The sequence below is a fragment of the Suricata suricatta genome, chromosome 11, assembly GCF_006229205.1.
Source record: "Suricata suricatta isolate VVHF042 chromosome 11, meerkat_22Aug2017_6uvM2_HiC, whole genome shotgun sequence".
Lineage (NCBI taxonomy): Eukaryota > Metazoa > Chordata > Mammalia > Carnivora > Herpestidae > Suricata > Suricata suricatta.
In genome coordinates, this window is record NC_043710.1 from 39,776,056 (window position 1) to 39,802,601 (window position 26,546).

At 38.7% G+C, this 26,546-nt stretch overlaps 1 protein-coding gene across 1 annotated transcript; it reads left to right on the forward strand.

The window, feature by feature from the left end:
- On the forward strand, positions 1 to 24,695 carry SAAL1 (serum amyloid A like 1). The gene is made up of 12 exons (XM_029915148.1): positions 1 to 173; positions 1,552 to 1,665; positions 8,147 to 8,230; positions 11,962 to 12,041; positions 14,160 to 14,219; positions 14,343 to 14,458; positions 15,304 to 15,484; positions 17,883 to 17,965; positions 18,052 to 18,237; positions 19,914 to 20,107; positions 22,182 to 22,274; positions 22,949 to 24,695. The coding sequence occupies exons 1-12, from the start codon at positions 39 to 41 to the stop codon at positions 23,039 to 23,041; spliced, it is 1,419 nt and encodes a 472-aa protein (XP_029771008.1). The 5' UTR covers positions 1 to 38; the 3' UTR covers positions 23,042 to 24,695.
- The last annotated feature ends 1,851 nt before the right edge of the window (positions 24,696 to 26,546 follow it).

Sequence of the window (26,546 nt, forward strand, 5' to 3'; positions counted from 1 at the left end):
TTCCGGCTCGGCTCCTCCGAGCGAGTGGCGGTTAGGTCATGGACCGCAACCCTTCGCCGCCGCTGCCGAGTCGGGATGATGAGGAGGAGGAGGAGGGTGCCGGGGGAGACTGCATAGGGAACACGGTCTACAGCAAGCACTGGCTCTTCGGTGTCCTCAGCGGACTCATTCAGGTGTGGAAAACCTCGCCTCGCGTGGGCTCTCTCCCTTTGCCCCAGCGCCTCGTCCACGCAGCCCCTTCGGGCCCTGGGAGCCGCCATCCCCCCGACGACCCTTCTCGGGGCCTCGCGCTGAGAGTCCTGGCCGCTGCCGCGGATCCCGCTACACTAAGGGAGATACAGTGGCAGGGATACCAGATGCTTACGGTTAAAATATTTCACTTGTGCTCACTTCGGCAGCACATGTACTAAAATATTTTACTTCTGCAAATTCTCCGAAAATTTCTGATCATGTACATACATTGCTTGGGGTTTTGCTCTCCATCCCCAGTGTCGTTTCTGAAGCCCAGGGCCCAATTTATTTCGTGGACGTTTGTCGTAGTAGAATAATAGTGATTTGAAAGTCCTACAGCTATGACACCAATAGGGTGCCATCATCACCTGCCTTGGGCAAGTCACCTATCCGCTCAGAGCCTCGGTTTCTTTCTCAGTTTCTATGAAGTGGGATGAAAATGCCTTTGTTATTGTATCTAGCATTACAGTGTATGTTAAATAAGATTATAGTGGGCACAGAATGCTCACCATAGTGTTTGGCATATAGAAGCTCTCAGTGAGTGTGAACTTTCTTCTCCCACATTTCACTGACTTCTTTACTTCCAGTCTGTCCTCTCCAGTGCATCGTCTACATAGATGCCAGAATAATCTTCCTTAAACAAGCCAACCAAAGAAAATAACCCCAAAATGTTCTTGGGAACTCCTTTTGGTTTCCTTTGCTTGCAGGAGAAAAGTGCCTATTTCTTAGCTTGGAATACAGGGCTCTTTGCAACCTTCCAAGACACATCTGCCCATAACCCTCAACTACTCACCATTCCCCACACATTGCCAGGCTGTTTACTTAAATCTGACCTCTTGCACTTTCTTAGGTATGTTCTTCTCCCCCTCTTCACATACAGACTCCTGTTCTCCCTCAGAAGTTCAGCTTAAAGATTACCTCCTAGGAGAAGTGTGCCCACCTTCTCCAGGCATAGGGCATTGGTCCATTGTTTTGCTTTGACAGCTCTGTCCACCATTCACTTGAATCATGTAGTCTTTTTTGCTGTGATTTTTGGTTTACATGTATTTTCCCCTCTAGGACTTAAACTACTTCAAAGCAAGGGCTTACGTTGATTCATTTGTATGTTTCTACCCCAGTGCCTAGTACCAGTATTTACTCCACGAATGTTGAATGAATGTCGATCTACCCAAGATAGTAATTTTTTTTAAACAAGGTTTCTGCAAGAGCAGATACTTTGAGGACAGTGCCTTTGTGACTTGTGAATGATTATAGGATAATATTACTTGATGTGTACTTCGGGCAGCTTTTATTCATGTCTTTTCTTCCTTTGTGTTGAAGATTGTTACTCCTGAAAACACCAAATCCAGCTCAGAAGAGGAGGAGCAGCAGATGGAGCTCGATGAAGAAATGGAGAATGAAATTTGCAGAGTATGGGATATGTCCATGGATGAGGTAGGGGGTTGGAAATGAAATTAAAAAAAAAGACTGTTGGGTAAGGAGGTGGCGAATGGAATTTTTTTTTTTTTTTTTTTAGTTTCAGTCCTTAAGTCTCTGGGGAAAGACTTCAGTGTCTGTAGTCATCTGGTACAGGGAATGAGCTGTAAATGCTAAACTTTTGTCTTGGAGGGTGGAGGATCTGAGCTGTCACAAGACTGGGACTAAATATATAGTTCTCATGAATGCAGGGATGCTTGTAGCCCAGGAAAGTTCTGGTATTTATCTGCCTAAAGGGAATGCTGACCTCCTGTAGGAGACACTGATGTGCCATGATTAAATTAGAAGGGGATAAGAGGGAGCCATGTGTGTATAAATTGCAAAATAACATTTTAATGTTTGCATTCTGCCCTGTAGCTCTGTAGCATTTTCATATGTATTATTCCATTTGTTTTTCACAATAACCCTGTGATACAGGTGGTGCCCTTATTTCACAGGTAAGAAAAGAGGTGAGGGTGCCTGGGTGGCTCAGTTGGTTACGTGTCTAACTCTTGATTTTGGCTCAGGTCATGATCTTGCAGTTTGTGGGATCCAGCCCTGAGCTGGGCCTTGTGCTGACAGACCGCATAGAGGCTGCTTGGGATTCTTTGTCTCTCACACACGCTCACTCACTCTCAAAATAAACAAACATGGAAAAAAAAAAAGAGGCATAAAGAGATTGACGTACGTAATCTCTCACATAATTACTTGGCCTTTTCCAATAGCTTCCTGATTAAAATCCTTCTTCTGGTCTTTTTACTTCCCTCTCTGTTCTCCACATGGCCACGAAAGTTCTCTTTTTCCCAAAACACAGATTTAATTGTGTTCTGTCTTAAAAATTGTCCATGGCTGTTCATTGTCTTCAGCTATTTTGATACAGTTTTATCGAGGTATAATTGACACCCCCCCCCGAAAGTGTATTCTTGTGGTATAATTGAGGCACAGAAACTGTACATATTTAAAGTGCACAGTTTGAAAAATTTTGATGTGTATATATGCATGAAGCCATCACTGTAATTAAGAAAGAGAACATATCTCTCACCCCCAGAGGTTTCTTTATGTCTCTTTGTTATCCCTTCCTCTTGCCCTCCTGTCCTCCACCCTGTCCAGGCAACCACTGATAGTCATTCTCACTTCAGAGTAGTTTGCATTTTCTAGTTTTACATAAATGGGATTGTATTCTTTTTTTGGAGGGGTCCACTCTTTCACTCAGCATCGTTTTAAGATTCATGCATTTGTGTCTATCGTAGTTTATTATTTTTATTTGCTGAATGATATTTTATGTGTATATCATGATTTATTCATTTATTTCTTGGTTGATGGATGTTTGACTTGTTTGTGGTTTATTATAGTTAAAGCTGAATTTTTGTGTCTAAGTATGTAACGGACATGTGTTTTCCTTCCTCTCCACTACATATCTAGAGTAAAATGGGTTGTATGGTAGGTGTATGTTTAACCTTTGAAGAAACAGTCTGAATTGTGTTTTTTGCAGATTGTATAAAAAGTTGTGTATTTTCCAAAGTGGCTTTTATAGTTTACTTTACCATAAGCAGTGTGTGAGATACAGTTCCAGTTTCTCCTCATCCCCACCAACACTTCGTATGGTCAGTCTTTTGATTTTAGCCATTCTAATAAGCATGTAGTGATTCTCATTGTGATTGTGATTTGGATTTCCCTAATTACTAATAATGTTGACAATATTTTCAAGTGTTTATCTGCAATCTGTGTATCTTTGTTGGTGCCTGTTCGAATCTTTTGCCCACTCTTTAATTGTGTTGCCTTCTTAGTTGTTGTTGTTTTTTTATAGAAGTTTTATAGTCTTAGGTTTTACTGGTAGGTCTGTGATCCATTTTGAGTTAATTTTTGCATGTGATGCAAAGTATGGATTGAAGTTTAGTTTTTTTGCATATGGATGTCCAGTTGTTCAAGCTCATTTTTTAAAAAGAATATCCTTTCTCCACTGAATTACCTTTGTACCTTTGTCAAAAATCAGTTATCTCTATGTACATGTGAGTCTATTTCTGGATGTACTCTTCTGTTTCCTTGATCTGTTTGTCTTTATACTGTTTTGATTGTTTTGATTTTGTAGATTTATAATAAATCTTGAAACCAAGTAGTATTAATCTTCCAACTTTGTTCTTTCTCAGAGTTGTTTTGGTTATTCTGGGTCCTTTATATTTCCATACTAATTTTGTTATTTTTTTAAATTAAAAAAATGTTTATTTATCTTGAGAGAGAGAAAGAGAGGGAAAGTGCGCGTGTGCATATATGCGCAAGTGGGGAGGCGCAGAGAGAGGGAGACAGAATCCGAAGCAGGCTCCAGGCTCTGTGCTGTCAGCACAGAACCAACCCCACATGGGGCTCAAGCTCACAAACTGTGATATGATGACTTGAGCTGAATTTGGACGCTCAACCGACTGAGCCACCCAGGTGCCCCACCATACTAATTTTAGAATCAATTTGTCAATTTCTACAAAATTTCTGCTAGGATTTTGGCCGAGATTGTGTTGAATTTATAGATCATTTGGGGGAAGAATTGACAAATTGAACAGGTGTATCTTTCCATTTATTTAGGTCCTCTCTAATTTGTTTCAGCAGAGTTTTGTACTTTTTAGTGTATAGGTGTTTCACATCTTTTCTCAAATTTATTCCTAAGTATTTCATGTTTTTGGATACTATTATAAATGATATTTTTAAAAACTTCAATATCTGTTCATTGCTAGTATACAGAAATACGGTTGATTTTGTATATCACATACTGCAGCTGTTTTTCATTTATGAAGGAAAGTTTTACTACTTTTTCAGTTTCAATTGCTTTTCTTTCTTTTTCTTGGACATTTACTCTGGCCAGAACCTCAGTATGATGTTGACTAGAAGTGGTAAGAGGGGCATCTTGTTCCTAATTGGGTGGCAGAACAGCTGGCCTTTCACCACTAAGTATGATGTAGCTACAGATGAGGAAGTCCCTACTCTGCCTAGAGTCTTTATCAGGAGTGGATCGTGTATTGTTACGCTTTTGCTGAGTCAGTTGAGGTGATCATGTAGTTTTTCTTTTTAGTTTGTTAATATGATGTGTACTGAGTTGATTGATTTTCAAGGTGCTAAAACCTTGATTAGAAATTTTATCTATTTTCATGAGAGAGATTCATTTTCTTGTCATTGTCTGGTTTTGGTACCAAGGTAATGCTGTCCTCATGTCCTCAAACTTTCCCTCTTCATTTTCCAGGAAGAGTTTGTGCAGAATTAATATTATTTCTTCCTTAAATATTTGTTGGAATTCACCAGTGAAGTCATCTGAGCTTGGAGTTTTCTTTCTGGGGAGATACTGTTTTTTGTTGTTTGTTTACTTTTAGTTTAGTATATTTACTGTTTTTTAAAAAAATAACAGCTTTATTGAGATACAACTCACTACCATAAAATTCCCCACTTAGTGGTTTTTAGTCTATTGTGGGAAAGATTTTAAATTCAGTTCCTTTAATAGGTATAAGGCTATTCAGGTTATGTTCTTTAGGAAGTTTATTCATTTTATCTAAGTTGTCGAGTTTATTGGTGTAAAGTTATTGAAAGTATTATGTTATTGTCCTTTAATCATCTGTAGAATCTGTAGTGATGGCACCTCTCTTTATTTCTAATTTCAGTAATTTGTGTCTTCTTTTTCCCCTCATCATTCTAGCTGGAAGTTTAATTTATTGATTTTCCTAAAGCCTTTGTTTTGTTGATTTTCTCTGTTGCTTTCCTGTTTTCTATTTCATTGATTTCCGTTTTGCTCTTTTTTGTTTTCCTCTATTTACTCTGCTTTAATTTGCTCTTCTTTTTTAATTTCTTAAGGTAGAAGCTGAAGTTGATTTGAGACCATTGATTTGAGACTATTCTTCTTTTTTAATATAGGCATGTAACACTATAAATTTTGCTCTATTGCTTTGGTAGTATCTCACAGATTCTGATATGTGGGGGTTTCCACTCATTTAGTTTAGTTTTAGTTTTCCTTTAATTCTTCTAAATGAGTTATTTAGTAGCAGTATATTGTTTAGGTTTCAAATATTTGGGGATTTTCAGGTATCTTTCTGTTACTGGAGTCAGTGAACACTCTGCATCTTTCTAAAAATATATTTAGACTTACAGCCCAGAATGTGATCTATCTTAGTAAATGTTTCATGTTCACTTAAAAAGAATGTGTATTCTGCTGTTGCAGGGGGGAGTTTCCTATACTTGTCAGTTAGATCAAGTCGGTTGAGGGTATTGGTCAAGGCTTTTTTCAACTTGCTCTATAATTATTGAGAAGGTATGATTTTAAAAAAAGATTTTTTTTTAAGAACTAGAACCTATTTATAAAATGAAATCTTAGTGTGAAATCCTCAAATACAAAATAGATAAAACAGAGCTGCTCTTTGAAAAAGATTGTTGGTGGAAGAGAGGGTCATGTTCTTGGCCTCCTTTTCATCTTCTTAGGATAGCTCTTGAAGTTCCTCTAGAGAACTGAGCTGTCCCCCAGTCACAGGCAAGTCCTTCCAGTGTCACAGCCTTGTCCCCTACCACTAGTGTTTGAGCAGGACCAGAGACTTGCACATACTTTCTGCATTTTCATGTATTCATGCTCTGTTCATGCTACCGTTTGCTGGAATGGCCTCCAGTCAGCAAAATCTTTCTCATCTTACGTGGCCCAGCCTAAATGTCACCTCTCTGTGATGCCCCCACAGACACTGCAAACAGAATTCATCTCTTTTCTGTGCTCTCCTGAAACCTGTTCACTCTGCTGCATAACAATTGCCTTGTTACCTCTGTGTCTTCTGATAGATTTACGTTTCTTCTCTTAAAAGCCTGTCACCTCTTCAGAGGTGCCTTTTCTGATCTGATATATCTGAAGTAGCCCCCTCCCCATCTTGGCTTCTGGCACATATTATCTTGTTTATCTTCGTAGCACTTACAAATTATATAGTTCATTTGTTTATGTATTTATTGTTTATCTTTCTAGAATAAAAACTCTATGAGACTGGGAACTCATCTAGCTTATTCACTGGTGTGTCCCCCAGAGCCTCAAACAGTGCCTGTTACTTGGGTTTTCCAGTGAATACTTGGTGAAGAGTGAATGAATGAATGCACGAGTTAATGAATGAAGAGCTGAGAGATAGCATTGGTTTGCTGGTTAAGAACGGGGCCTTCAGTCATACTCTCCTGAGTTCTGTTCTCCTGGATCTGTTCTGATTATATAATCTTTGGCCAGTTGCTTAACCTTATAAAACCCCTGTTTATTCATGGAATGGGACTAATAATAACTACTTAATAGGGTTGTTTTGAGAATTAAATGAGATACTGTGCAAACGGCTTCACTGTACTTGGTATTTACTGCTTGCTCAATAAATGTTAATTGCCATTATTATTATTATTATTGGTGTTGATATTGTTAGGCCACCTAACTCTGTGCTTCCCTAGGAATTATTAACTAGCGTTAAATAAATCAGTCCCTCCGTGTCCTAAGGGTTGCCCTCATGACAAACAGCACTTTAAACACTTAAGAGTGGGGAGCCTGTGTTGCTGTGCCTTTCAGTGTGGAGTGTATCTTTGAAAGTACTGTTTTCTCGGACTGTGCTCTCTTGATAATTATAAGATGTCCTCTTCCAGCCAACAGTCATTCACATTGCCTTGGTTTCAGCTGCTCTGAAGGTTACTGCCTCTGAGGTGCCTCCAGGGCCCTTGGAAGAGCTTTTTCACTTAAGCTGTAGCCCGGGTTTTCAGTTAAGCTGTTGAAAATACATACTTCAAGTTCGGTGAAAATCTGAGGCAATCGACCACCAGAAACTTAGTTTTATTTAAGTATTGTGCAACACAGATACCCACAGCAAGCCGGTTTAGTTTTGGAACGTTCAAGTTGGGTCTCACGTCCACTCCAAGTTCATTCACCTGTATGGAGTGCCCCTGGAGGCAGACTCTAGGAAGGAGGTATGAAGTTGTAGTAGTTACATTATGATCAGAATTATTTCCTGTTGAGAATTTTGAAAACACAAGTTCTCATTTGGGGCATGACCCAGTAGGAGTTTTCACCTGTTTCCCCCACTGTATTTTAAGCTCTTAGAAGACACTAATTACAAGTTTTACTCTTCTTCCTCACTGTCAAGCAGGAAAGCTGGCAAGATGCAAATGTGTTTGAATGAGTTAATGAACATTGCTGGTGGGTAGAAAATTCATTATGGTAAATATGTTCAAGGCAGAAAAAAGAAGACAATTCCTTGGAATCTCACAGTTACTTTAGATTTCTTTCTGGATTTGTTCCTTTGCCTTGGGACCAGACAGCACAAAGACTCGCTAACAATACTTTTGCATAATGATATAGTTCCTAACTATGGCTTTTTTTCTTGAGCCTGAAAGGAGGTACACATAGAATTAAATTTTTTTGTTTGTCTGTATTGTGGGGTTTAAAAAGGACTATTCAGCATCCAAATTAATAATCATTTTTTATTTTCAGGATGTGGCTTTATTTCTCCAAGAATTTAATGCCCCTGACATATTTATGGGAGTATTGGCCAAATCCAGATGTCCTCGATTAAGAGTAAGTATGTACATTTTGAAAGCTTCTCTTTTGGAGTAGTAACAGTAGATAGTGCTAGATAGATAGTTCTTTAAGGGTGCCTGGTGGCTCCATCAGTTAAGCATGCGACTTCAGCTTAGGTCGTGATCTCACGGTTCATGGGTTCAAGCTCTGCTATGCTGACATCAGGCTCTGCTATGCTGACAGCTCAGAGCCTGGAGCCTGCTTTAGATTCTGTGTCCCTCTCTCTCTACCCCTCCTGTGCTCATGCTCTCTCTCTCTCTCTCAAAAATAAATACACATTAAAAAAAATCAATGAATTGGGAATCAGGTTTAAGAAGTAAAAAATTCTTTGTAAAAAAAAAAAAAAAGATAGTTTTTAGTTTTCTTACTGGCCACAAATCAGTCTGCAGATTTTTATTCAACTTTGCCTGGCACTAGGTAATATGCTTTTTGAAATTATTAGAGTCAAAACCTTAGATTTGGGTTGAATCAGGGAGATCAGTAGTTTCACTTAACAGCTGTGGGAATCAGGCATAACCAGAGTTATATTGCTAAAATGTGGCAGAGGAGGGAACATCGTCCGGACCTCCCATTTCTGTTGATTGCTCTTTTTTATTAATAAAATCCTCTGTTCTTAAAATCCTTCATTCTAAACTTAGTCAGACACTGAGGACCTTTCCATAGTCTGAATCTAATTCATCTTTCCAGCATAAACGTACCCTGCAGATAGTTGGTCCTTCTCATTTAGCAGGGCCTGTCTACTAGTACCTTGTCTCAGCTTTCCGTGGCCATCACCATCTCCCTTTCATGCTCTCCATGCCCTCTCTGTATTCACATCCGTGTCCCAGGAGTTCTTTTCATTAAGCCTTCCCACATAAGTAAGCTTTCAGTGGCCATTGCTGATAGTCATCTCCTCAAAAGAATTATCTGTGCTTCTCATTCAGTCTTTATGTTCTGTGTCATTTAGGTTGCCATGTGCTGTGTTTATCATGGGTGATTAGGAAATATTAAGTAATTATACTTATGAATGACTGCTGTTCATTGAGTATTTGGTTTTACTACTTTATGAGATAGGAACTTATCTTCCCTTTATAAATAAAAGAACTAAGTCTCTGGTTAATTTTTCCAGGGCCATATAGCTGGGAAGGCTGGACTGTGAGCCTAGCCTGCCTGACTTCACTATAACCACTCTACTGCATTGTTTCTCTGTTTTTGAAATTATGGAGAATTTTGTAGTATATTTTTACAAATTGAGTGCTGAATTCAAATTTTATTTAGGGCAGTGTTTACCTGAATTGGGGCCTGATGAACTGATGAACTGCCTTTTCTTTGGGTCATTATATATATATATTTTTTAACGTTTTATTTATTTTTGAGAGAGAGAGAGACAGCGTGAGCAAGGGGGAGTCCGAGAGAGAGGAGACACAGAATTCGAAGGCAGGCTCCAGGCTCTGAGCTAGCTGTCAGCACAGAGCCCAACATGGGACTCGAACCCATGAACTGTGAGATCATGACCTGAGCCGAAGTTGGACGTTCAACTGACTGAGCCACCCAGCTGCCCTGGGTCATTATATTAATATAAAGATTTGACAGTTACATGATTTTCTCCAGAATTATTCTAACTTAAATACATTGACTCATGATTAGTACTTAAAAGAAAATAAGTGTATGTCAGTAATGGCACCTTTTAGGAATTAGTCCTATCATTATATATGTCTTTGAGCCACAGTCCATCTACTGTAGTGATCCTCTGACTTGGCCACAGGTTAGAATCATCTAGAACACAGGCTCTCAAACTTCCTTGTCTCAGAACGCTGATTACTGTGCCCACCCCCAGAGTTTCTGGTCTATTAAGTTTGTGCTACAATTGAGGGTTTCTAAGAAGTTCCTAGGTGATGCTATTGCTCTGGACCAGGGCCCACATTTTGAGAAGATTTGCCCTTGGGACCTTTTAAAAGTCCTGAGTTAGGTCCTTCCCAGCTCAGTTGAAACAGAATCTCCAAATGTGAGGCTCCACACAGCTGTTAAATTTCCCTTAAGCTGATTCCAGTTGGCAGCCCAAACTGAGAAACTTGGTCTTTGATTGGAAGTTCAGCTATTCTCCCTTTAGTTTGTAAGAGAAATTTATGTGTTTCTTTGCTGCCTCTGGTCTCTTTAATCTTTTTCCAACATTTGACAGCCCTCGTTTTATTGAAGCTTTCCCTTCCTGGAGCTTTGGGGCCACCTCATTCTCTTGGTCTCTGACCTCTGCCGTTGCTTCTCTGTCACTTTTATTGGCTTTTTTCTTTCTTCCTACACAGAGTGTGGACTTCTAAGGTGCAGACCCAGAACCCTCGTCCTCTTTGGATTCATTTCCTTAGTGAGCTTATCCACTCTTGGTAACCTGTAAGTTGTGAATCTGTGCCTGTGGGATCAAAGCTGCCACCTTCCTTCTGACTTCTGGTGCCACATCTTCACCTTTCTCCAGGCATTCTCTGCTTGCATGCTGCATTTTCCTGTCCAGAATCCCGTATGTCCTAAGGCAGTGATTAACACACTTACCTGGTCATAAAATTTACATGTTGTGTTTTGTAAATAGTAGCCTCCCAGGCCCTATCCTGGAGATTCTGATTCTGTAGCTCTGAGATGGGGCTCCGAAATCTGTATTTTTAACATGCATCCTGCCCAAGTGATTCTTATTTTCAGTAAGTTTGGAAACACTATCCTGACTAAACTCATTGTGTCTTTTCCTACACTTTTCCATTTTCCTGTCAGGAAATCAGTATCTCCCACTGGGGAAATGAAAAACTTGAAAACTGAGAGTCGTGTTCAACTGCATTCTCCCTTTGTCTCCTGTCAGATTAGTTTGCTTTCCACCTTGAGACTTTGTCAGCTTCATCCCTTTCCGTGCCTGCCATCACCACCCTCATCTTCTTGCACCTTGATTATGAGATGCAGTACGGCCGAGTTGATAAACGCTCAGCCTCTGGAGCTCTGCTGTTGCCCCGTCAGAGATCCTGGCAAGTTGCTTAACTTCTCTGTGCTTTAGTTCCCTTGTCTGAAAAATGGGGATAATAGTACCTGTCTCATAAGTTATTATATGAAATGATATATGGAAAGTGCTTGCAGTAGTATCTGGGCATAGTAAATGCTAAGTAAACATTGGCAGTTACTACTGAGATTATTAGCTTCCTTTAACTTTTTTTCACTATCATGCATTACACATTTTGCTGCCAAAATAATCTTGGTAAAATAACATTAGGAATGCTGCTCCCCTCCTTGAAGGTCTTTATGGATCCAAATAGCCTCCTTGATTAAATCTAGTCTCTTCAACATGGCATTCAGGTCCCTTAATCCTGATCCTTTTTACCTGCTGTATTTATTTATTTATCTCATGCTAGTCTTCAGTTTTGTGCAGCAGCCAGGCGGCTCTCTGTGGTGTTCAGTGTTTTAGCCATGTGCATTATTCCCTTCCTGCCTTTGTTGATCCTTTCCCCCTTGTCTGAATGTCGTCTTCTTTGTGCATCTAAATCCTACTAATTATTTAAGACTCAGTTCATCCATACGATTTCTTCTCCCATAACTTTGATCTTTCTTTTCTTGTCAAATGCTGGAAACTTGTCAAAATTAGGGTGCAGGCAGTATACTTCTATCTGCTACCTCCTCTTCTCCCCCCAAACTTGACTCCGTGAAAGTTTTTTTCAAGTTGTTATTTTTGTATGTGTCTTTCATCTTAGAGCCATTGTGACCTGTGACATTTAATTTGGCAGGAAATCTGTGTGGGAATTTTAGGTAATATGGCCTGTTTCCAGGAGATATGTGTGTCCATCAGCAGTGATAAAAATCTTGGGTAAGTTTTACTATATAAGAATTATGTTTTTATAAAGTAAATTAATATATCACATCTCTAAGGAAATCCTAACACATTAGGAGATACAGGAAAATTGTATAAAATGTAGGACTTCCTTTTTCCTGATGAACCGTCTCCAGGAATTTCATGTATTGATGGTAGTTAGGGCCTTCCACAGTGTTTATGGGCTGATGGAGGACTTAGGCCTGTTTCTTTATTGGTAGAACAGTAAACAATCAGTAGGGGATAAGCCAGACAGGATAAGACTCAGAGAGGCAGAGCTTGGTGGTGGGGCACCTGACCAGAGTCCCAGACAATTTAGGCTCAGGGAATCCAAGGGCCTGGAGAACTAGAGTCTGGAAAAACTAGATTTCCTGACTGGGGTAAGCCTGAGAACTCCAGGGTCGGGCATGGAATTTACCGACAGACTAGAGGATACAGGGCAGCTTCTGTGATTCAGAGGCTTTCTTATTTTTGCTTGGAGGCTAGTTCTCTTTCATGTGTAGGAAAGTTTTAGGCAGAACGTTTTTTAGTGATGGAAACCCTAGTGATTACTTTAAGAGGTCTGAGAACACCCTGGAATTACATGCTAAATTCTATGAGTGTATTCACTTTCTAGGCAGAGGGTTCATGGCTGTTAATCAGAATTTCAAAGAAATATGTGCCCATAATAGATTAAGTGTTCTGGGTGGTTATTGTCAGCTAGGGCTGTGAGGGTTTATCACAGGATTTAACTACCTGGGTCTCTAAACTAGAGCTGATTACCTCTTCTAGGTAATGTGGAGTGTGGAGTGACTTTAAGTGACTCTAAGACTCTCTTTTAAGGGGCTCCTGGGTGACTCAGTCTGTTAAGCATCTGACTTTGGCTCAGGTCACATTCTCATGAATCGTGAGTTTGAACCCACATTGGGCTCTATGCTGACAGCTCAGAGTCTGGAGCTTGCTTCAGATTCTATGTGTGTGTATGTCTCTCTCTCTCTCTCTCTCTCTCTGCCCCTTTCCTGCTTTCGTGTGCTTTCTCTCTCTCTCAAAAATAAACATATATTAAAAAAAAAGAAAAAAGTTCCTAGTTTAAGGTGTTTATTCCTTCCTCAGTAATTTAACATTCATGGCATTCATGGAGTAAATGACCCAGGATTATATTCGATCTCTAGGGGTTTCTATCAAAAAATCTAAGAATGAGTGGGATGCCTGGGTGACTCAGGCTCAGGTCATGATCTCGCAGTCCATGAGTTTAAGCCCTGTGTTGGGCTCTGTGCTGACAGTTCAGAGCCTGGAACCTGCTCAGGATCCTGTGTCTCCCTCTCTCTCTGCCCCTCTCCCACTCTCACTCTGTGTCTCTCAAAAACAAAACAAAAAACCCCCCACCAAAACCCTAAGAATGAGTCACGTTAAAATTAATATGAAACAGTTTACATTGGCGATGGGATATAAGTTTGTTCAGCCACTTTAGAACAGTTGGGCATTATTTAGTCAAGTTGGAAGACAGGCAACCCATATGCTATGACCAAGCAATCCCACTCATGTGTATGGTAAGATAAACCGTGCACGCATATATCGGAGGAAAAAGTATTATAGGAGCATTGTTGAAATGGCCCCAATTGGAATTAATCCATATATCCATCAGTAGTTGGCTAGAAGCGTAAATTGTTTTATAGTCCTATGATGGAAATTTCTGCAGCAGTGAATCAAAGAACAATTGCTGAAGGAAAACATGGGGAGAGCTCACTGATGTTGAGCAAAAGAGCTAAGACTCAAAAGAATACGTGTGGTATAATTTTTTTCACAGTAAACTCAAAGCCAAAATATATGGAATAATAAAACTATTATAAAAAATAATTGCTGGGAAAAGTCCAGATAGTAGTCATTTCTAAGAGTGAAAGAGAATTGGGATTTGGAAGGGACACACGGGGCCACAGACACGAGGCACTGTTCTGGTTTTTGTAAACATAAGTGTTTGTAATTCTTCATTAAGTATAAACTTGTATTTATAGGCTTTCTTGTATATGTACTGTACTTCACAATGAAAATGTTGAAAAAACTAGATGAAAACCCTACCTTGATACTTGAATATGAGAGAAACAATGAATATTGGGTTTAACTTTTTTGTTTTTATAGACAGGTGTTACTGCACTGTTTGTATGATTCAGACCCTCCTACTCTGCTGGAAACAAGCCGGTACGCTTCCCTTTTTCTGTGGATTCTGTATACTCATACAGGAATCTAGGACAATAGACTTAATTCTTGAATTTCCTTTTCTGTTTTTCAAACATAGATACTAAGTTCACTTTTATTTTGTAGGTTGCTGCTTACTTGTCTTTCCCAGACAGAAGTGGCCAGTGTCTGGGTTGAAAGAATCCGGGAATATCCTGCTATTTATGATAGTATTTGTTTCATTATGTCCAGTTCAACAAATGGTAAGTCACCATGTAATCTAGGAAAATTTTTGGTTCTATTTAATTGTAAGGAAACCATATAACTACTACTTCTGGAGGTTGTTTATAAAAAGCATTAAGTGTACAGTGAAAAAGTATGTCGATTCAAAATATAAAATTTCTTCTGAAGCTGCCAGGATACTGATCAGCCCCCCCATTTAAAAACGAAGGAAGAGGACACCTGGGTGGCTCTGTCGTTAAGCTGAGCTGACTTTGGCTCAGGTCATGATCTCACAGTTTGTGAGCTCGAGCCTGCTTTGGGTGAAACCTACTTCTCTCCCTCCCTCCCCCTCTCACTCCTTCCCCCTTTTCTTCCCCCTTTCTCTCTCTCTCTCTCTCTCTCTCTCTCTGGCCCTTGTGAGATTCTCTTTCTTTCTGCCCCTTGGTCACTTGAGCCCTCTCTCTCTCAAAAAACAAAAACAAAAACAAAAAAACCCCACAAATTTAAATAAAGGAGGTGAATAAGTCTCTTCCTCAATAAGTAATACTTTGGTACGATTTGGCTTTCTTTCTTAGAATAGCCTTAGGAATGTTGATTAACCGTATTGCTTTTTTATTTTTAGTTTTTTAATGTTTATTTACTTTTGAGAGAGAGAGACAGGAGAGACAGAGCGTGAGCAGAGGAGGTACAGAGAGACAGAGACACAGAATCTGAAGCAGGCTGAACTGTCAGCACAGAGCCCAGTGTGGGTCTCTAACCCACGAGCTGCGAGATCATGACCTGAGCTGAAGTCGGATGCTTAACCAACTGAGCCACTCAGGCACCCCTTACCTTACTGTTTTTAAAATTTTGTTTCTCATTTCAATAACTGTTTTATTGTCTGCAGTTGACTTGCTGGTGAAAATAGGGGAAGTTGTGGACAAGCTTTTTGATTTGGATGAGAAGCTAATGTTGGAATGGGTTAGAAATGGGGCTGTTCAGCCTCTGGACCAACCCCAGGAAGATTCTGAAGAGCAGCCAGTGGTTAGAATTGTGCCCTGTGTGCTTGAAGCTGCCAAACAAGTACGGTAAGTGAGCTCTTTTGTGCAGAATGTTCTAGGAAAATCCAGTTGCTGGAAGTATCCTTAGATGTCAGTTTTAGTTTCTTTCTGACAGGGTGAATAGTATCCCGTCAATTTTTGTCAGGTTGGATTCACTACTGATATTTGTGGTGACCCTGTGTTTTGTCTCTTCAAGAATCATAATGGTTACAAAGTACGTATTCTAATATTACTTAGCTATAGGCTACTTTCCAGCATTAATTATGGTTATGATCTTAAAATTTTCTGCAGTTTTGTGTAATTTAAGTCAAATAGGAAAGATTTTCTTGTGTTTTATTTTTTATTAAACATTTAACAACTTTTTCAGTTAATGTCAGACATCATTTGTTTCCTTGCTTCTTACGTTTGTATGTCAGTCTTGGATAAGTGGCTGAGTTTTGGGCTCTGATGTCTTGCCAGGAGTGATTACTTGGTGTTGTAGGTCATTGAAACAGTTTCTTGGTAGTCACTAGAAAATTAACTTGTGATTTGATCTGCTTAATGTTCTGTTGTATAACCTTAGTGCTTAGTTACCCATATCAAAATCTGACTTTTATGTCCTTTATCCAGGTGAGGATTAAACTTACCATCTTTCCTCCAAGCCTGCTTCTTCACTATTCTAGATGTCAAGTATCAAAGTAGAGTTTTCATTTAATGTTTTCAACATTTTTATTATGAAGTATAGTATATATACAAGAGAGCCTATAAATACAGGTTTATACTTAATGAATAATTACGAAGCAAATACTTACGTTTACAAAAAACAGAACAGTCTCCTGTGTCTCTGGCCCCGTGTGTCCCTTCCAAATCCCAATTCTCTTTCACTCTTAGAAATGACTACTATCTGGACTTTTCCAGCAATTATTTCTTTACTTTACTTTATAGTTTTATTATTCCATATAGTTTGGCTTTGAGTTTATTGTGAAAAAAAGTTATACCATATGTATTCTTTTGAGTCTCAGTTCTTTTGCTCAGCACCATGCCTTTAAGGTCTACCTGTGTTTTCTTACAGTGATTGTTTAAGCCACTGTCTCTCAGCTAGACAGCTATGACATTCTCTCACTTGAATTCCCTGCCTCAAGGCGGCTCCTTCCAAACCCAGACTATAGGACCATCTTTCCAAAGCACATACTCATCACCTCACTTGTGTGCTTCAAACTCTTCCATTGCCTTCCTTAGGCTGAGATCCAGATTTTTTTAATAGAGCGTGCACATGCTTGCACATGTTTGGGAGGAGCAGAGGCAGGGAGGGAGGAGGGGGGAGAGAGAGAGAGAGAGGAAGAGGGAGAGAGAGGGAGATAGAATTCTAAGCAGGTTCCATGTTCAGCATGGAGCCCGACACGGGGCTTGATCCCACACCCCTGGGATCATGACCTGAGCTGAAATCAAGAGTCAGATGCTCAGCTGACTGAGCCGCCCAGGCGCCCCACAGTCCAGTTTTCTCACAGCGTGGGTTCCAAGGCTCTGCAGTGTCTCCCCGTCCTACTAGTTGTTCCTTGTGTTGCAATCATGTGAAGTGTCTTTCATCAGGGGAGCCAGCCTCGCTTGCCTTCAAGCCTTTGCATACCATGTCTCTTCATCTCGAACATTTCTCTTTCATGTCTGTGCTTAAATATCATTTCTCTCTAAGAGGCCTTTCCTGAGTCTCCAGAGTTAAATAATTCTGCTTGCCATGTGGTCCTCTAGCACCTTTTACTTCCTTTAGTGTTACAGTCTACTTTATCATGATTGCCCTTTAATTATCTTATTTTCTTTAGACTGTAAACTTTGTGTAGAGACGGAGTTTTACACATCTCCGGTTTCCCAGCCACTAACATAGTGCCTGAAAATAGTAGGTGCTTAAGTATGAATCCTCTTTTTTATTGTTTACTATATTTTCACTTAATCATTTGAAGAACTAAGATTGTGAGTTTCCAGGAATCCAAACTGTTGATCACAAAAGTTATACTTAGGTGGTTTTAGTATTCTCAGCTAAGGAGCGAGGGGCGTCCTCTGACGTTTGGAGGTCGTTACTGTTGATGCGTGCTGCCGTGGGCCTATCATTCATTCTGTAAAAGTTTCAGTCATTTTTCATCCTGATTATGTAAGAAACCAGAATGATGAAGTGTCACCTAGAAGGTGTCTGCACTGTTGCTTTTGTGGGACAGGGCCAAAAAGAATTTTTACTTCTGATTCTTGTGTGTTGATTATATTCCATAATATCTCTTTGTTTTTTGACCTTTTTTGACATTAACTTGTAAGCTCTGGTGAGCACCAAGACTTTTCCTGTTTGCTGTTTTATCCTTAGCGCTTGACTCTACTACAGAGTGATAAGTACTTGTTGAATGAATGAATGATTGCAGTCCCACAGAGTTGTTGATTCAGGGCTTTTGCTTTTTGTATTTAGTTCTGAAAACCCAGAAGGGCTCGATGTTTACATGCATATCTTACAGCTGCTTACCACTGTGGATGACGGAATTCAAGCTATTGGTAAGGTGTTTTATAGGGAAGGACGGGAGTTACTCATTGAATTGTTTGGTTTTTATATAACTACTTTCTGTGTCATTTTTATTAAGTACAGTGTCCTGATACTGGAAAAGACACTTGGAATTTACTTTTTGACCTGGTCTGCCATGAATTTTGCCAGTCTGATGATCCGCCCATCATACTTCAGGAACAGAAAACTGTGCTGGCCTCGGTGTATTCCGTGCTATCTGCCATCTTTGCTTCACAGGCAGAACAGGAGTATCTAAAGATAGAAGGCAAGCATCATTCTAGTTCATGAGAGTAAATTCTAGACTGCTGATTTTAAAGCCCTGGCTTGTGATTAGTATTCATTTGATTGGTTGGTTTGTTTGCTTGTTTTAGTGTTATTCCCCTGATTATGAAAATATTACATGCTCGATACAAAAAATTTGTAAAATTTATAAAAGGAAGCATAGTGCTTGTAATCCCACCATCCAGAGATAACTGCTATCCACTCACATGCATGTGTATCTTTAAGTCCTGCTTTTTAGGCAACTTTTTTCATTTAGAAGTATAATATGAATATTTTACTGGGTAAATGAATGTTTTTTCACAGAAAGATATTTTTTATGACTACAATGAAATCCATGATCCGTCTAGAATCTATTTAGTTGTTACATGTGAGGTATGGTTTCAACTTTTTTCCAGGTGGCTCTTCATGTATCTCAACGTCATTTAGTGACTAAGTCAGTTTATCAACATTGATTTGAAATTTTATCATTTACTGTGTTCTGAGTTTCCCTATATATTTTATTCCCTTCTATTGCTTTATTCATGTGTCAGTAGCTGTAGTTTTTAAATTATTAAAATGTTATGTTTTAATACTGAGTAGGGCTAATCTCCTTTCATCCTAATTTTTTTCAGAATGTTTTTGACTATTCTTATTTAACACTGAATTTGACTGACAAGTTACAAAAACAGAAATCTCTTTTTTTAATTTTGATTTTTTTTAATGTTTTTTATTTATTTTTGAGAGAGAATGCTCTGTCTCTAAGCCTGAGCCACCCTGGCACCACTAATTTTATTTTTTATATTCAATTAAAAATGTTTTTTTTGAAGTTTATTCATTTTTGAGGGAAAGAGAAAGAAAGAATGTGAGTGATGGTGGGGCAGAGAGAGGGAGACACAGAATCTGAAGCAGGCTCTAGGCTCTGAGCTGTCAGCACAGAGCCCAAGGTGGGACTTAGACTCACGAACTGTAAGATCATGACCTGAGCCAAAGTCAGACGCTTAACTGACTGAGCCACGTAGGCACCCCTGTATTCAGTTTTTATTGTAGCCTAATTAAAATTATTATTTAGTCTTTGAAGAAATCATACTTTTTTTTAAAAAAAACTTTAAAATTTTGATGATAAAGTCGAAATCAAATTCTTTCTCTCTGTGGCCTCCAAAGGCCCTGCCTGATAGGACGCTTGCACAACTGTCAAAACTTGTCTTATGCCCTCCTACCCCCTTGCTCACTTGGTTTGAGCACAATGGCCTTTTTGCTCCTCAGACCATTTCCTCTTTGGGGCTTTTGCACTTATTGTTCCCTCTGCCTGAAATGTTTTCCTGGGCTCTTTGTGTTGATGCTTCTCTATTAGTTCTCCCCTCAAAGAGCCTCCCCTGCTGGCTGTTTTACTATATTCCCTTATAAATTCCTTCCTAGGACTCACCCATAGTTGAAATGATCATCAGTTTTATTCATCAGTTTATTTGAGAGCCTCTTGAAGGCTATGGTGTCCAAGATCTTGTCTGCCATGATATCAGTAGTACCTAAAATAAAATCTTTCGTAACTAGTCAGTTGTACGTACTTACAGTACTTTTACAGTACTTACAATACTGTCAGTAGTTTTGGATGAATGAATCAAGCAATCAACACAAGGAAGACCAAATTTAACTGGCTAATTCCATGCCTCTTTTGTACACTAGATCTTCCTCTAATTGACAGCCTGATTCGTGTCTTACAAAACATGGAACATTGTCAGAAGAAGCCAGAGAACTCGGTAGACTTGAACACAGAAGAAACGAAAAAATCTGATTTAACCCAAGATGATTTCCACTTGAAAATCTTAAAGGATATTTCATGCGAATTTCTTTCTAATATTTTCCAGGTTTTAACAAAGGTAGGAAAGAAATATTGGTGGTTTCATCAGCAGAAGAAAGTATGGATTGCTTAATGCTCCAAACTTTATTATTACTGTATTATTTTTTAATATAAAAGTAGTATAATTATATTACATAAATTTGGGAAAATAGAGAAAAAAAAACTTATCAGTGTAAGTTATAATTATAACCCAGGAACTGATATAGTTTGGTATATTTATATATGTGTTTTTCACATGCTTTTAACCCAGTATGTAGAATTTTAATAAACTGCTATTTATATCAGATCATATTTTATGAGCCTTTTCTAATTTTAGTATATGTGCTGCTGCAGTGAGCACTGTGAGCCTTTTCCAGACTCTAAATTTACTGATAGTCATTTCACCAAGAGCCAATTTATTTAATATCCAGTTTGCCAAAAAGTCAGTTTTCCAAGTTTACTGCAAACTTGTTTTAAGGAATATTCTTCCTGAATATGCTCTGGATTGTTAGCATATTCTTCCTTTGGGCCTACTTTCTATCCATGTATTTAGAAAAAATATAAATATAACCATGAAGAATATGTTCATATTCATTGAGTTTTTTTAGGAAGAATATTTCTTAAAAGAAATTTCTATTATTCTGGTAATTTGGTTTTTTTTGGTCGACTAGCCTGATTCCTTTTCCAGGTGTGGGTTATTAGTTTGGCATAGATTTTCAGAAGTCCAATTATTGGGATCAGCATTATTAAAATGAAGATAACTGAGGCTTAATGGCTACATACTGCCAAATGCTTTTATATGAAAATGCTGGGTTTACATGATTCTTATTATTGGGTGTTACAATTTTTATATTAAGTAAAGTTCAGTGGGTGAGAAATTATGCCTTATTTTGATTTGGATTTTTTATTAGTGAGGTCAACATCTTTCCATGTATTTGTGTATTATTTGTCTTTCCTACCTTATAGATTTATCTATTTTGATTATTTACATGAACCCCTTTGGCAAAATATATCTTTTGCATATTCATTGCAAGTATTTTTCCCATTGTTTACTGTCAATTTTTGTGTGATTTTGTTTTTTAGAGGGATGTTAATTTTTTAGTGGCAGCAATGTAGAAGGAAGGTGGACTGAGAATAAACCAGGGAGATGTCATGAAAATTTGTATATACCATACTTCATGGAGTATGGATTTAATCTTGAGGAAACAGGAGCTACTGAAGATTTTTGTTTTAAGGATCAGGCAGTATGACCTGCTTATTAGAAAGATTACTCCAAAAGCAAGAGAGAGGGTTAGAGAGAGCTGAGGCTGGAGGCCTACAGCCCAACAGGCTCTTGAGGGTGGTAATCTTCAAGAGGAATTTGAAGTAAAGAGTGGAAGTCTGGATACAGAAGAAAGGGTGGGATGAGAGAGATTAGGTAGAGTAGAATTAAACTCTTAGTTGGGTGGGTCGGCAACAGAGGAGGGGGAAAATCTTGGCTGTATCCCAGGTTACTGCTTTGTGCAGCAGTGTGGGTGGGTGGTGGTCTCCCTCCCTAAAATAGGATTACAGCGAAGCAGTGTTTGGATTTACATAAGGGGGGGGTGTGATGCTAGGCTCAGTTTGGGACATTTGAAATGCTCATAGGATCAGCAGGGAATTATATATACTGATATAAATGTGTGTATATATGTATGTGTGTATATATATCTGTTTATTATTGAAACAGAGCATGAGTGGGGGAGGAGCAGAGAGAAAGGGAGACACAGAATCCAAAGCAGGCTCCATATGCCTAACTGACGGAGCCACCCAGGTGCCCCTGATTTATATTTACCAATCAGATAAAGATTTAGAAGTTTTCATCTTCTCAGGCACCTGGGTGGCTCAGTTGGTTTAAGCATCTGACTTTGGTTCAGGTCATGATCTCACAGTTCCTGAGTTCAAGCCCTACGTCTGGCACTGTGCTGACAGCTCAGAGCCTGGAGCCTGCTTTGAGTTCTCTGTGTCCCTCTCTCTCTCTGCACCCCCCTAACCCCCCACATTCTCTCTCTCTTTCTCTCAAAAATAAATAAACATTAAAAAAATTTAAAGAAGTTTTCCTTTTTTAACATCAAATCTTTTTCTGTTTTCTTTAGGAGACTGTGGCTCAGGGAGTGAAGGAGGGCCAGTTAAACAAGCAGAAGTGTTCCTGTGCATTTCAGAACCTTCTTCCTTTTTACAGCCCTGTGGTGAGTATGAGTAAATGTATAGGTGGCTGAGTTGTAGAGGATTACTAAATGTTTCCATGTCAGTGCTTGCTCTCTGAGACCGTTGTCAAAAAAGGTCGTGCATGCAATTCACCTGAAGTAGTACCCTTGTCAGATAAATGACTGTTGGGATTAGCCTGAATAACGATTCTAATTTTAAGAGAATGAAGTCAGCACTGAATTTATTGGACCCCTTAGTGTTACAAAGTCAGCATATATATTAAAGATAAGATTCTTAGGTGGGAATGATCAGTAGGTTTTTATCGTTCTTCAAATTACGTCACATTTGCTACCATTAGAAGCAATTTCAAAATAGGAATTGTTTTTTTAGAAAAATGAAGTATGGAATGTGGGAGGGAGAGGCTATGTCAGCAAGGAAGATGATAATGAAACTCCAGTAATGGACCCTAAAGGGGAAGCATTGGGAGTATAAATACTAATTTCAAGAATTAAACAAAATGGTAAGGGCTAGTCACTTCTTTGAAGTTCCAGAGGGCTATCTGGGAATGTTCTTGTCATCTGGGGATCTATCAACATTTCTTTTCCTTTGGACTATTTAGAAACCACAGGTAGAACATTTTTATAGTTGGCAATCAGTACCTTAGACCACCTTTTCTTCTACTTACATTTATTTGTTTCTTTTGTTTGACTCACAGATAGAAGACTTTCTCAAAATTCTACATGAAGTTGATAAAACTCTTGCTGATGACCTGGAGGAAACCTTCCCAAGTTTGAAGGTTCAGACTTAATAACTGAATTGGAGTTTCCTCTGCCCAATAAATGAACTTTATTTTCTTCGCTGACAATTGAAATTGACATATAGGCGATTTTAGGTAAAGCCTGTTGGATCCTAATTGTCTGGTATTACACTCATGCCCTTCTCCCTGCCCCAGTCTTCCCTCACTTTCATTTGGCACTGGAATCTGGAGTTTTCTCTGCTGTCAAATCCCCACTTCCCTTTTACGAAAGTATGGTTTTGTGTTTATTTGCTCTCTTCAGGTAAAGAAAACAAAAATACAAGCTTATCATTGAGGTTCTTTTTAGATTGAGGAGTTGGTGAGGATTTTCTTCATACCTCTTAATTTGATTTTTTTACATGAGAAATTTGTATTTGTATCCACTAAAGTACATTGAGCTGCACTATAGAAAACCCTGTTCTAACAGCTTAATCTGTTATATATCTTTTATGTATCTAATGCAATAAGAAATCTAGAGGTGGGCAGTCTAGACCTGATATATTTGACTCAGGGATCCTGATTCCTTTTTCGTCTCCGTGTGTTCTGCTGTATAGGCCTTTGTGTTTATATTTATTGTCCTGTGGTTAAGGGGGCTGTAACATCTCTGGACTTTACATCCACATTCAGGGAGGAAAAAGGAGGAAGATGCAAAGGTACTTTTTCCTAGCAAGTACCTACCTTTCTAGGACAGCCCTCTCTGGCCCTGTATTGCAGGGACATCCCTAACTGCAGGTATTTAAAATCAAGTACATACTTTTCCCCCCTAGGATATATAGGAGAGAAAGGCAGGAAGAGAAGGGAGATGTGAAAGGTTTTTTGATAGTCTGTGGTGTTTGCTACAGTATGCAGACACATCTTAGCCATTCTGTGACTGTTGAGTCACTTACATGCCAGACTGTTAGTTACAGTTTAGCTTGGTTACAGTTCAGTTTTTTTTTTTCAAAGTTGTAAGTATGAAGATAAAAATGTAACATTTTGATGAAAGTGCATTAGCAGAATTCTCTATTTTCAGCATAATTCTCGTGGTTGAATTTCAGAAAATGATTTGTTTGAATTCAAATTTTTGAAATTAAGATACAGGGAGCTTAAGAACTTCTGATTGGATACAGACTACTATACGTGATTTCCCTGACATACTTTTATCATTCTTTATAGTGCTTCTGAATGAAATATGTTCAGAGAATCAGCCAAGTACACTTAGGGAAGCATTTAGTTTGCATTGTTTTCATTGCTGAAAGTAGAATTTTTAATAGGTTTTAAGAAAATATTAGGAATAACAAAGCCAGCTTTTTACCAGTCTTCAGGTCGTCTTCTGGGTTATTTACACTGATGTGACAGTTAATCTAGTGCTATTTGTGGGATGAAGTGAAGTTAGGAGCCTCTTACTCCCCTATCTTCCCAGCCTCCTCTGCAGAGTCAGCTCTTTAAACCTCTTTTCTGGTATAGTTTTTCCTCAATTTACTACAGAATCTTTTTGGCTCTAAGACACTGGCCTTGTCTCACATTTTGTATTTTTTACATAAGTGACTTTTGCTGATAAAACCCAGGATGTAGCATTATTGTGAAGAGTTACACCCTTTTTGGTTTGGACGTAGTTTTATTGTTGAAAATGTCCCTGCTGAAAAGAATTGAACTATAAAATTAAAATGTACTATTGAAACTGTAACTGGTAGGTTTACTCTGTATGTTCTCATGTTTTCCATGCTGACCTTATGCTAGACTGAATGTGACTATATTTAACACGGGACCTTAAAGGCACTGATGGAATCACTCCTGCCTGTGCAAGTGAACTAACATGTGTTTGCTCCTTGGTAAGTTATGGGTAGAGACTACACCAGGTGGAGCTGTCACCCAAAGTAATAAGGAGATCGCAGTCACCACACAAAGTAATAAGCAGATAAGGAGATCACAGGGAATAATTTCCAAAGCTGTGATCCTCGAGCAGGGGTGAGCGGGTTCTTTTTATTTAAGGTTTAGGATGAATATTCATAAGGGGACCTTTATTGCAAATAGAGGTGGGTATAAGGTCACATGTGTGTGCTTAGAAAATATGCCTGTAGTGCATTGTGTGTTATGTTATGAAGCTTGGGCCCCTTTTTGAGCAAAGATCTTAACGTTATAATGAGGCAGAGGTAACTCAGACACCTTATGACCCATCTGCACAGGTGTTGGCTTGGTGGTTGAGCCCAAACTTGCCACGGCTAGCTGGAGCTCATTTCTCTCCTTGTGTTAGTTTCTAAAAGATAAAATGAACAGTTCCTGAAGGGTGAGCACAGTGGATCTGGCAGTGACGCCTGCTAGCCAGTGCTAGGAATTCCATTTTATCTCTTGAAGTTTAAGGCTAACAATACAAATAACCCCACAAGAATAATAGTTCCAAGTTATTAGTCATCTTTTACTTCAGTGCATATGAATTTCACATTTGTTTTAGAAAGAGCACATTTTAAAAGGGGAACACAAGGCCTCTTGGTGTCTGAGGGAAAGAGTGCCACTCAAAGTGGGTAAGTCACCAAGGGAGAAGCAGGATGTACCTGAGTGGCTAGGGGTGTCCAGGTTATTTTCTGTTTCCCATTTCTGCCTTGGACCTGCCCTATTACTTGTTACTAATTGCTATTGTAACATTATGAGGCAGTGCATATTTTCATATTTTGATGTGTTTGGAAACTTCCTATAAATTATAATATTTTTTAAAGAAACAAAACATAAGCAGTGTTAAAACCTTTTTAATAATATGCAATCTGATAAATTCACCCCAAAAATTTAGCACTTGCATTAATTACAGTGATACTTTGAAATGGTGCTTCCTCCAGGAGCCTAACTATGAAATTTGGAATTATATGTATAAGTGAAATTGAAACTTTCCTATACTTTATTGCAGAGGAGGTAGAAAGTACAAAATGAACTTGACTTAGCATGTTAAATGTGTTATTCTAGTTCTAATTAAATTTGACTTTGGTTTTTGAAGTACTAAACCACTTAAGACAGAACACATAAGGTATCTTCGCCTTCTATCCCACCCCCCTTTTAAAAATATTTTATCTTCTGCTGTTAATGGAGTGTAGCTAAATTGTTTTCACAGCTGATCCAACTTTCTAGATCAAAGACTTTTTCCACTCTGTCTTTAACATTTCTCATTGCTTTGGCTTTGAATTAGTTACCCTGAGTAATTGGGATGTAAGTATAAGAAAGTTTAAAAGGCACCTGTAAGCATATATACATTTCTTTATGAAGCACATGCGGAAACCAACATATTAATTAAGACATTAAAAAACAACCTCTGTTTGGGATTCAGAAAATATTAAATGCATTAAATGTTGAATACCATTTTCTATTCTGCAGGACTGGGCTGTAGTGGTGCTGTGTCTGAGTTATTTGAATAAATTGAAGAAAAGGAATATTGAGGTTATAGATTAATTTGCCCATTTTAATTAGTGTTTAAAATCAATCCCTTTTTTTTAATGAAATAGGTCCCAATTAAGGAGTGAACTGTGTATTGTACTTGAGCTTATGTTCTTTT